This window comes from Ovis canadensis, chromosome 2 (genome assembly GCF_042477335.2).
Source record: "Ovis canadensis isolate MfBH-ARS-UI-01 breed Bighorn chromosome 2, ARS-UI_OviCan_v2, whole genome shotgun sequence".
NCBI classification, from domain to species: domain Eukaryota; kingdom Metazoa; phylum Chordata; class Mammalia; order Artiodactyla; family Bovidae; genus Ovis; species Ovis canadensis.
Window position 1 is genome coordinate 122,683,724 of NC_091246.1, and position 11,786 is coordinate 122,695,509.

The 11,786-nt window shown below is 42.1% G+C and overlaps 1 protein-coding gene and 1 long non-coding RNA gene across 4 annotated transcripts in view; one reads left to right on the forward strand and one right to left on the reverse strand.

The window, feature by feature from the left end:
* UGGT1 (UDP-glucose glycoprotein glucosyltransferase 1) overlaps positions 1-8,223 on the reverse strand; it is a 116,326-nt gene extending 108,103 nt beyond the window's left edge. For all 3 annotated transcript variants that reach the window (XR_011253965.1, XM_069574238.1, XM_069574237.1), the window contains exons 1-2: positions 7,973-8,223; positions 3,448-3,583 (exon numbers count right to left, since the gene is read on the reverse strand). Coding sequence is in view for 2 of the 3 variants with exons in the window: in XM_069574238.1 (XP_069430339.1) it covers positions 3,448-3,583; positions 7,973-8,027 (191 nt within the window). In the remaining variant the exon portion in view is untranslated. The remainder of the gene's footprint in view (positions 1-3,447; positions 3,584-7,972) is intronic.
* Positions 8,224-8,283: 60 nt separating this feature from the next.
* LOC138432737 (uncharacterized) lies at positions 8,284-10,618 on the forward strand. The gene is made up of 2 exons (XR_011253966.1): positions 8,284-8,353; positions 8,969-10,618. It is a non-coding gene; the product is annotated as an uncharacterized lncRNA (long non-coding RNA).
* The last annotated feature ends 1,168 nt before the right edge of the window (positions 10,619-11,786 follow it).

The following is an 11,786-nucleotide window of genomic DNA, read 5'->3' on the forward strand; positions in this document are numbered from 1 at the left end:
TACAGTCTATTAATGTCTTACAGGTATTAAGACAGATTCAGTTCAGTTCAGTCACTCAGTCGTGTCCGACTCTTTGCAACAGATTATAATGTGTAATTAAATGCTAAATTCATGAATTAAAGCAGCATTCACAAGATAAGTGAGCAGAAGGGAGAGAAGTAATACACTCATTAGTTGTGAGACAAGGGTTCACTTAAGCTAAGGCCCTCCTACAAAGGCCATATGCACATAAATATATACTTTCATATAATTACAGGAAAACATAAACATCCACTCTTTCTCACCCCAATGCATAAATACGTCTTACAATGTCTAAGTGTCAAACGGTCTTAAGGAAATTAATTACCAGATCCACTGAACTAACCCATGGAAGATAAGAACAGTACAAGATACTGTTAAAAGGAATGCTGCCATTTGCTTACAGTATGCTTCAATTTGTTTGCTTTTCGCTTTAAACTGTTTTTTAGCTTCTGATATCTATTCCACTGAGTTAAAAATCAGGTTTCACAGATGAAATTCTACGATGTCTGGGATTTGCTTTATAATGTCTTAGTGGGAGAAGGCAGGAGGGTAGTGATAGTTATGGTTATCGGACTTGAGTTGACAATCGCTACAGCTAGGTGACAGGCAGAGAGAGAGCACATCATATATAACATTTTCTCCACTTATAAATATATTAGCTTTCTTAAGGGCATAGAGGTAGTAAAAGAAAACTCTGGAATTTACATTCCAGTCTCAATCACTCAAATCTTTCAAGCTGCATTCTCAGGCCATTATAATGTTTATGCATTCAATAAATGATTGCTTCAATTTTAATAACAGAACTTTATTTATACAATGTTTCTGTTAGTAACTATAGCTGCTCAAAACATATTCAGGGCTCTGCTTCAATTAAATATTGGTGGACAATCAGAAGCTACAAACCCTTCATTAGCATCAGGTCCAATCTAAAAATACACACGGGAATATTTTCAGTCCCTAAGGGCCAGAAGCAAGGAAAGCAAAATGTCTGTGTTAACTGCATGCCTCGATGTATGGAGAAATATCTGACCCTTCAGCCTCCCACCATGGACGTGCTGTGACCCACCATCAATGTCTGCCGTGGATGCGGGAGGGAAGGATGGTGGCCTCAGCCAGCTCTGGAGGTGAATATGGAGTGGTTCCAAACAAGCACAGCATATTTTTGAGTTGTCTACTCATCCCATTACCCTAGCAAACTATCTGTAAATAACCACAAAGGAAAACTAAAATAGTGAACCCAAATGGCAAATGGCCAGGGTATCATGAAAAGCGGCTATGTTTGTTATGGGTAAACTGGGGTGAAGGAAATAGTTTATAATACTCACTTCACTGAGATCAAAGAACTGAAAAACATTGATTAATTAAGGCTGACAACTTGAGCATACTTTCTCAAAAGTCCATAAGTATATGCCATAAGACTCTTCTAAGAAAATATACAAACACCAGTAAGTTTGTTAGTATAAGTGAGAGTAATGGGATGTAACCCAGTTATGACTATTAAGCAGAATATCTTAAAACATCTATTACAGATAGCAACACAAACTTATTTGTAAAGTAGTAGTAAATCTCAATGACTTAGACTGACATCAGACAAATCATCCAAAATAAGATGAGTAGAAGGAAGAAAAAAAATTCAGTTAGTTATAAGAGTCCTAGTCCAGGCAGTCGCGGACCTCACATGCCTTCACACTTCACTGCTACAAACACCCAAGATCTAACAAGGGGCTCGGCCTATTTATCTATCTAGTTATTGTAACATCACTATGACATATAAGCAGTGGGGTCTAGTGGAGCGGGCATGGGGGTTGTTAGGGCCTGGGGTTTGTTTCTGCTGCCCTTTAACTGCTGAGGAGAGGGGGGCATGGAGAAGGGACGGCAGAAAGTCTGTTCAGCAGAAAGTTGGAAGGCTCCTCAGCAAGTCATGTTCCTTCCAGCCTCTCCTCAATACAAAGGAGGCTCTTCCTTAGGAGGTACACTATCAATACAACAAACACTTTGTTCACATCTTTCTAGGGATTAAGGAAAGATGTGAGAAGATAAAATTCTAAGTTAAAGGTCACAAAGATAGACCACAAAGTTAACTGATGAACAGTTCAAATTTCCAGCTCTATCAAATTCTGAAATTACTAAATGTTTATCTTTCACCTACCTAAATGTATGCTTTAGAAAGATTCGCTATAGGTCCTAGCTATATGTTATTTGAGATACAATAAAAATAAGCTTCCCTCTATAAACAAAAAAACTGACTAAAAGACAGGTATCTGATTATACTTATATAACAACCATTTACTAAAAAGTATATTTGGTTTACAAAACCTTCCAAGAAATCATTGACTATATTTTACTTTACCAATTTGAAGACATTTTCTCTTTTTTTTCCCCAAGTTTGGGCAATCTTCTTTACTGAGAAATTGAGATGCATGTTTTCTTTTTTCCCCTACAAACATACGTATGGTTTCTACAACCTGTCTACTAACTCCTTCTTGTGGTTCACTGAAGGGTTGTCAAGTTTCCTTCAAGTTTCATTTTCTTCCATACTCCCCAGACCAGAGAATCTCTTCTAGTTTGAGAGGTAACGGTGGGAAACTTGGTGTGACTTACTGCATATTCACTACACTCTAAATCCCTTCAAGGCCTAGGCCTTTGAAACTCATTTTCTGCATCAAGATCCCAGAACACAGCAGAAGTAGAAACGGCTGCATGCGGCAGAAGGCAAACAGGCAAGAACCTGTCTTCCAGAGTTTCCTGAAGCCCCAGATGGTACCGAGGTACATGGGGTAGGAGACTAGGGTCCAGCATGTTTCAGGAAATGCTGCCCAAAGACAACTGTCAACTTTGAGACATATCATTGTTTTAGAAAATGCTAAGAGTGAAAGATGCTACCAATTTTAACTGTCAGATAACAACTTGATTAACTGCATCCTGATTTTGGAGAAGCTAACATCAGATTAGATGTGGCCACTTTCTCAGCTCCCCCCTGTACTCTTTTATCTGGGGTCTGTCTCCTTCCAAGTTCTCAGGAGGGGTATATCCTCCACCTGCACCTCAACAAGCTTTCTTCTCTTTCTCGTATTAAACACCCCTTAGCACCCTGTTCAAATAAACAGAAATTTTCCTTTAAGTACAACACTCTCTTCCCTTATTAGCATATTTATACTCTTCCTGGAAGACACCATAATAACTTAACCAATTCAGTGTATCTGTCTAAAGAAGTCCCTAAGGATCTCTGTCATCAGTGCAGTCCTAGCCTGCCGGCAGAATCTGTGTTCTCTCAGCCTGTGGCAGGTACACAGCCTGGTGCACGCTGAATGGGGCTCTTACTAAATGCATAATAAGAATCCCACTCGCTAAAAGCTCCCAAATATTCACTGGCAGAGCCCACATTTTCACTTAAACGCGTGGAAAGGAAAAAACATGTCTTCTTACCTGGCTTCTAATAACAATGGAGTGGAAAACCATTTTGTTGTAAGAGAGGTCGTAATGGCTTTTGAATCTGCCTTAACTGAGGAAAACAGCCATAGTCCAATAAGCATAGGCAGAAGGCCCATTTTACAGCAAAGTCCTAGAAAAGGGAGGAAAAAAAAGATTTTTCTACAAGGCAATGTTTCAACCTCAATCTTAATACTTAGAGACAAAAAAAAAAAAACATGATTGTGACAGAAATAAAAATGTTTCCAAAATATAACAGCACACACTATCTACAGACAGTCAATATATGTTAGTTGATTACTGACACACAACTAAAGGTGTGTAGTTCATTACACTCTTTGCTACAAAGGCTGCACTTCATCTCCTGGTGCCTATGCCAATCAGAGATGTTAGCCTCTCGTTGAGTAGGCTTCTCCTGCTGTGGAACAAGGGCCCGAGGGCGTGTGGGCTTCAGCAGTCGCAGCGTCGGGGCCAGTGGTTGTGGTTCCTGGGCTCTAGAGCATAGACTCAGCAGCTGTGGTGCGCCAGCTAAGTTGCCGCATGGCACGTGGAATCCTCCAGACCAGGAATCAAACCCATGTCTCCTACATTGGCAGGCGAATTCTTCACCACTGAGCAACCAGGGAAGCCCAAAAAGCTGCTTTTAAAAGAGTCTGAAGTTCAGGCACTGTTGGCTTCTTGGGAAAACAAAAAAATTAATAGGAATGTCCCACTTATAAACGTGTAGTTGTTCAGGTGCTAAGCTGTGTCTGTCTCTTGTAACCCCGCAGAGTCTGCCAGGCTCTCCATCCATAGTATTTCCCAGGCAAGAATATTGAAGTGGGTTGCTATTTCCTTCTCCAGAGAATCTTCCTGACTCAGGGATCGAACCCCCTGTCTTCTGCATCGTAGGTGGATTCTTTATCCTCAGCCACCAGGGAAGCCCCATTTATAAACAGATATTCTTTTTTTTTTAAATCAACATTAATAAAGACTAGGACTAACCAAACCAGACCTCTGACAATGAAACCTGCTAGCAGGTAAGTCCTGGCTTGGGAGGGTGTGGGGGTTGGGGAGGTGGGGGGCACGGAGAGGAAACTGGAAATGATGTAGGCTCTTCTCCCGAAGTAGCAAAAGTTACTGACATTTCCTGCAGAGGGGGCAAGCAAGGACCCAAACTGTTACATACAATTTCGGGCCACTCAAGAACTCTCTGAGACACCCTCCCCGGGAGGTTCATGGACTGCAGCCTCAGAAACCTGCTCCTCCTGATAGAACAGACATGGGTTAGTAATAGAGACCTATGATCAACTCCTGAGTTTACTAGTTACCGACAGTTTAACCTCAAGCATGTTACCTAATAACTCCCCCCGCCCCTACCCCTAGTCTCCCACTCTCTAAAATAAGAATAACAGTATCTGCCGGGATGAGAAGGCAACATGAAATCACTTTGTAACAAAAGTCACTTTGTAGTGAAAGTCACTTTGTAATGTGCCAAGTACTACACAAAAACTAACCCATCTAGCAAAACGTCATAAGGAAAAGAATCTAGAAACTGTCTTCTAAACTATAGAATAACAGCTCAGCACTATTACAAGGCCCCAAAAACATTCCTTGGAAATGTATGCTCTGTGGCTAGAGGGGGAAAGAAACACTCTGCTGCAGAGCAAAGACTAACACAGCACTGTAAATCAGCTATAGTTCCTGCCCGCTCAGTTGCTTCCAGCTCTGTGACCCTGTGGACTGTCGCCTGCCAGGCTCCCCTGTCCATGGAATTTTCCAGGCAAGAATACTGGAGTAGGTTGCCATTTCCTCCTCAAGGGGATCTTCCCAACCCAGGGACTGAACCCGCGTCTCCTGCATTGGCAAGCAGATTCTTTACCACTGCGCCAACAAAAACTTTTTAAAATCCTACCCCAAAATCAGTAAGTTTCTAAACCAGAGGCAGCGCATACGAACTATGTTCAAGCAGTGATAATGCTACAGCTGTGTTCACAATTTTTCCTGCAGGGACCTAGATATGTCACCCCCAACAGTGATGATTCCAGAAGAGAGACTGGATGCCACTGAACAGTACTCCCAGATAGACTGCATGCAGAGAGTGAGGAGGCGGCTCCTCCCACTCCACCCGAGCAGACACTCACATTTACTGAGCAACTACTAGAGGCGGAATCACTCTGGACTGCGCCACTGCCAAGAGCTCTGCAAACAGCATGTTCCCCAGCCTGTCCACACAAGGCCTGCTCCACTCTGCTCACCTCAGTAAACAGCAGTGCCTGGCAAACGGCAGACAGTCCATAAATACGCTGCATGATGGGTGAAACACTATTACCCCCACTTTAAAAATAAGAAAATGGGAATTCAGAGAGGCTAAGTAACTTGCCTAATAAATAGCAATTCTTGGAACCTACACCTGCCTGTTTTCAAAAGTTCTATAATACCATGCTCTCTGCCCTGGCTTTAAGAAGGGGTTCTTAATGTCCAGACCTAGACTGACCATACGGCTTTATTATGAGACCCAAGGCAAGTTCAAGGATTTCTAGGGGCAGAGGCTTTGGGTCCCAAATGGCCAAGAGAGGTATGGTTTCACCTTGAAACCAAGGAACCAAGGGTGTGATCAAGCAACCTGCCTGACAGATCCATACTGGGGCTGACTCTGGGGACAGAATGTGAGCACAAGAGCAGGGAGTTCTGTCACAGTCACATGCCTAGCATAATGCCTGGGACACAGGAGGCCCTCAACATAAACAAACACAGACTCTGTTCCTTAACAGGTGAATGAAAAGAACTGGGAGAAAAAGGGATGTGGCGCCAAAAGCAGAGGCGCTCAGAAAGCCTAGGACTTAAGAAGGGTGGAAATGAAAACTACGCATCATGACTCATTCAGAGATCCCCTAGACCTGTTTTAAAGACATAGAGTTCTTGGGGTGCAGCAGAGCATCATTAGAGATGGAAAAGGGAGGAAAGCCATACATTAATGAACAGGTTTCCCACACCCAAACCCCACATCCTTGATACCACAGGGAACACCAGACAAAAAGACTGTTCACAGAAGTCAAAATAAGAACCTTTCTGAGTGGTCTTTTGTTTGCGGATACCTTCATTTGCCGAGATCCCATATCACTCTGACGCTAGTAGTCCTTCAAGGTTGCTTATTAAGAGGAATAGTCTGCAAACTAACAGTTGGCAGAATCTTCAGTGTGGTACTGCGTGATTATAGGCATCACACTTAAGGCATGATGCATACATTAAAAAGTCCTTAGTAAGTTCCAGGCCCAAATGATTCATCTGTAAGATCTAGCGTGTGGCCTGGTTTCTTTAGTGTAAATTAAAGACACTCTTGCTCATTTATTTAAAATATTCATCAAAGTTATATTATGGCAAGTGTTTATCACTTTTGAAAAAATAGAAAAGGCATAAAGTTCTAAGTCATCACCAACTTTTTCCATTTTTAAACTGAAGAAAATAGCTAATGAACTCAAAAAAACACCTGAAGGGTTCAGGCTAATAGATGAGTTTCAACATATATGACAACAGCAAGGAAAAATATTAGGAAGCACCCTTCTTGAGAAATAAATTTACTTCTGAAGTAATTAAATTAATATACATTTATACCTAGAATTTTCTCCATAGTTCAATCTAGTCCCCTCAAGCTACACACACACTGTGAAGGAGTTATACTACCGTAGAAAGTAATGTTTATTTCCTTTATTAAAAATGAGTTTCAGCTAAGTTTATCAAAACCAAGTCAAACGGAAAGGCTACAATCAACCCAACTTTTATGTTGCTATCATACAGCTATTTAAACGTCTTCAAACATCACACTAAAACTGGCTGGCCAAGTGCATGATGAATGTTTTCAAAATAGTTAGCACACAGTAAGGCATAAGACCCCAAGACTTCAAATGAACAAACTATGCTAGTTTTCAAATCTGGCACAAAAAAAAAAAAATGCTAAACAATCTAGAGATTCTGGCCAAGGAACGCTGAAGAGCTCGCGCCCCATAACTCATTGGCGATGTACGCGATCTTATTCTTCTGGCAGGTCCCACACTAAAAGTGAAACCGGATCATCCAATTTCCAGTCAACAGTTCCTTGAAACAAACGAAAACGGTAAACAAAATTCACCACCCGAATTCACTGTAGGGAAAACATAAATCTATACAAAGATCCATCCTTTTCCCACCGGAGTCCTGCAAACCGCTGGCTCTCAACCTTGTTGGGGTCAAGCTTGGTCTGAATTCGTGTTAGGACACGTCCCCCACCTCCGTCTGCACTTGGGCACACGGGTTTCAAAGCTCTCCAATGAAGGCGCAAAACCGATGAAGAGAGTCCGCGGCCACCCTCACAGAAACCGGATTTGCCCAGAAAACACTGAAGGACTTCTAGAGGGACTCGAACAGAGAGGAAGGGCTGAGACACGGGAGGGGAAACTGAGTCAGAAAAGAATCGGAAGATCAAGGTGACCGAGACACACGGTGGCCTCGCTCCCCAGACCCTCTCTCCGCCGGCGAGACCTCCCCACTCCAACCCCAGGGGTACCTGTCACTGGTCTTGCAGCTGCACACGCGCCGCTCTCATCCCCTTTCCAGCCCATGCCAGGGGCCGCGCTCTGGCCGCGACGGCACCTGCGACAACGCCGGGGCGGGGCAGGGCAGCGGCGCAGGCGGCAGCAGCTGCGCCAGTGAGCGGCCGACACGCGCCTTTCCCGCGGCTCTGCTCACAAGCCGGCCTCGCAAAGGAGAGACCAGCTGCCGACCGCCCTTTACTTCCGCTTCCTACTGGCTAGCGCCGGAGGACTTCCGGCTACAGAGTCGTGGCCGGGGCCGCCCAGAGCGCCACGCTACTGCCATCTTACTTCCGAAGAGGGTCCGCCTATCTCCTTGCTACCGGAGTTTGGTTGCGGAGGCGCTGTTCTTTGAGGTTTGTGAACATGTAAGGGGACAACTGAGACACAAAAGCTTTACGACATGAAGAGACTGGGTAGAACCCACTTCCTTAAACTCGTCCATTAAAAGCACTGTTGCACCGTAAAGGACCAAACGACTTAATGTTTCTGAGTTTCTTAGACTTTATCTCAAACTATCTTGGATAGCTTCCGTTACAGGGAGCAGAGAAAATTGTTTGTTTGTTTTTAATTTCATGATACGTTTTTGCTTATTTTGTATGGGCAGTGGCAGCTTAATCTGCAAGGGTTACTTTGTCCTTTGAATTACTTTTTGGCAAATATAAATTACTATGTAAAATACTTTTAGAATTATGACACTAGGCAGGTCATTTTAGCCACCCAGAAATGAGTTGTCTTTGGGGGATATATTTTAACTAATAAAGTGAGCTAAAAAGCCAAACATATTTTTGTAAGTACCTAAATAAAAAGTGTAAAATATTAACTGACTGATGGTTATATGGCACAAACAGTCCTTCCCTTGAGAGTGGCAGAACAGGTAGTAAAAAAACACTTGCCTTAATCTGATAACTATATGTCTGTACTGTACTTAAGAACTGTAGCTGACTGTTGGGTTTTCTGTTCCTTCCTAGACTAAAAGAAGTTCAAAAAAATTTAAGGAATGGAAGTGATTGTTTCAAAATGTATTTCTTCAGAGAGACTTTGTGTCAGCAGTTTTCCATTGTGCATTTTAAAGTCACTTCAAGTGATAATGTCATTAAAAATGAATTGTTTAACCACAATACAGAGTTAGTTTTTCACTGTTTTAACTTGGTTGTCTGCTATTGTTGCATGAATAACTGAACTGAACACCAATACTTGCTTAGTTACAGCATACAGCTAACTGTTGTATGCCATACTAACTGTTGTATGCTGTACTAACAGCATAACACTAACTGTTAGTATTGTTTGTGGAAATAATACGAATACATTATTACTAACTAAAGTACATAGTTTACGTCACAGTTCACTCTTGATGTTGTACTACCTTACGTGTTTTCACAAATGCACACATAATCATCATTGCAGTTTCATGCAGAATAGTTTCATCCCTCTAATAATCCCCTGTGCTTCACCTCTCCCCTGAAATCCTGGCAACCACTGGTCTTATCAGCATCTACTATAACTGAACAGTATGAACAGTTCCTGAAAGAGGAACTCCCCAAGTCGGTAGGTGTCCTATATGCTACTGGAGATCAGTGGAGAACTAACTCCAGAAAGAATGAGGAAATGGAGCCAAAGCAAAAACAACACCCAGTTGTGGGTGTGACTGCTGATGGAGGTAAATTCTGGTGCTGTAAAGAGCAATATTGCATAGGAACCTGGAATGTTAGGTCCATGAAACAAGCCAAAGTGGAAGTGGTCAAACAGGAGATGGCAAGAGTGAACATCGACATTTTAGGGATCGGCAACTAAAATGGACTGGAATGGGTGAATATAACTCAGATGACCGTTATACCTACTACTGTGGGCAAGAATCCCTTAGAAGAAATGGAGGAGCCATCATAGTCAACAAGAGTCCGAAATGCAGTACATGGATGCAATCTCAAAAATGACAGAATGACCTCTGTTTGTTTCCAACGCAAACCATTCAATATCACAGTAATCCAAGTCTATGCCCTGATCAATAATGCTGAAGAAGCTGAAGTAAAATGGTTCTATGAGCACCTACAATACCTTCTAGAACTTAAACCAAAAAAAGATGTCCTTTTCATTATAGGGGACTGGGATACAAAAGTAGGAAGTCAAGACATACCTGGAGTAACAGGCAAATTTGGCCTTGGAGTAAAGAATGAAGCAGGGCAAAGGCTAACAGAGTTTTGCCAAGAGAATGCACTGGTTATAGCGAACACCCTCTTCCAACAGCACAAGAGAATACTCTACACATGGACATCACCAGATAGTCAATACCAAAATCAGATTATTTATATTCTTTGTAACCAAAGATGGAGACACTCTATACAGTCAGCAAAAACAAGACCGGGAGCTGATTGTGGCTCAGATCATGAACTCCTATTGCCAAATTCAGACTTACATTGAAGAAAGTAGGGAAAATCACTAGACCATTTAGGTATGACCTAACTCAAATCCCTTAAGACTTTAAAGTGGAAGTGACAAATAGATCCAAGGGATTAGATCCGAAAGACAGAGTGCCTGAAGAACTATGGATGGAGGTTTGTGACATTGTACATGAGTCAGTGATCAAGACCAACCCCAAGAAAAAGAAATGCAAAAAGACAAAATAATTGTCTGAGAAGTCCTAACAAATAGCTGAGAAAAGAGAAGCTAAAGGCAAAGGAGAAAAGGAAAGAGATACCCATTTGAATGCAGAGTTCTAAAGAATAGCAAGATGAAAAAACAAAGCCTTCCTCAGTGACCAATGCAAAGAAATAGAGGAAAACAATAGAATGAGAAAGACTAGAGATCTCTTCAAGAAAATTAGACCAAGGGAAATTTTCATGCAAAGATGGGCGCAATAAAGGACAGAAATAGTATGGACCTAACAGAAGCAGACAAGATTAAGAAGAGGTGATGGGAATACACAGAACTGTACAAAAAAGATCTTCACAACCCAGATAATCACAATGGTGTGATCACTCACCTAGAGCCAGACATCCTGGAATGCAAAGTCAAGTGGGCCTTAGGAAGCATCACTACAAACAAAGCTAGGGGAAGTGATGGAATTCCAGTTGAGCTCTTTCAAATCCTAAAAGATGATGCTGTGAAAGTGCTGCACTCAGTATGTCAGCAAATTTGGAAAAGTCAGCAGTAGCCACAGGACTGGAAAAGATCAATTTTCATTCCAATCCCAAAGAAAGGCAATGAAGAATGTTCAAACTACCGCACAATTGCACTCATCTCATATGCTAGTAAAGTAATACTCAAGATTCTCCAAGCCAGGCTTTAACAGTACATGAACTGCAAACTTCCAGATGTTCAAGCTGGATTCAGAAAAGGCAAAAGAACCAGAGATCAAATTGCCAACATCCGTTGGATCATGGAAAAAGCAAAAGAGTTCCAGAAAAACATCTACTTCTGCTCTATCGATTACACCAAAGCCTTTGATCTACTGTGTGGATCACAGTAAACTGTGGAAAATTCTTCAAGAGATGGGAATAGCAGACCACCTGACCTGCCTCCTGAGAAATCTGTATGCCAGTCAAGAAGCAACAGTTATAACTGGACATGGAACAACAGACTGGTTCTAAATCGGGATGGAGTGTGTCAAGGCTGTATATTGTCACCCTACTGATTTAACTTATATGCAGTGTACATAATGAGGAATGCAGGACTGGGTGAAGCACAAGCTGGAATCAAGATTGCCAGGAGAAATAACAATAACCTCAGATATGCAGATGACACCGCCCTTATGGCAAAAAGTGAAGAACTAAAGAGCCTCTTGATGAAAGT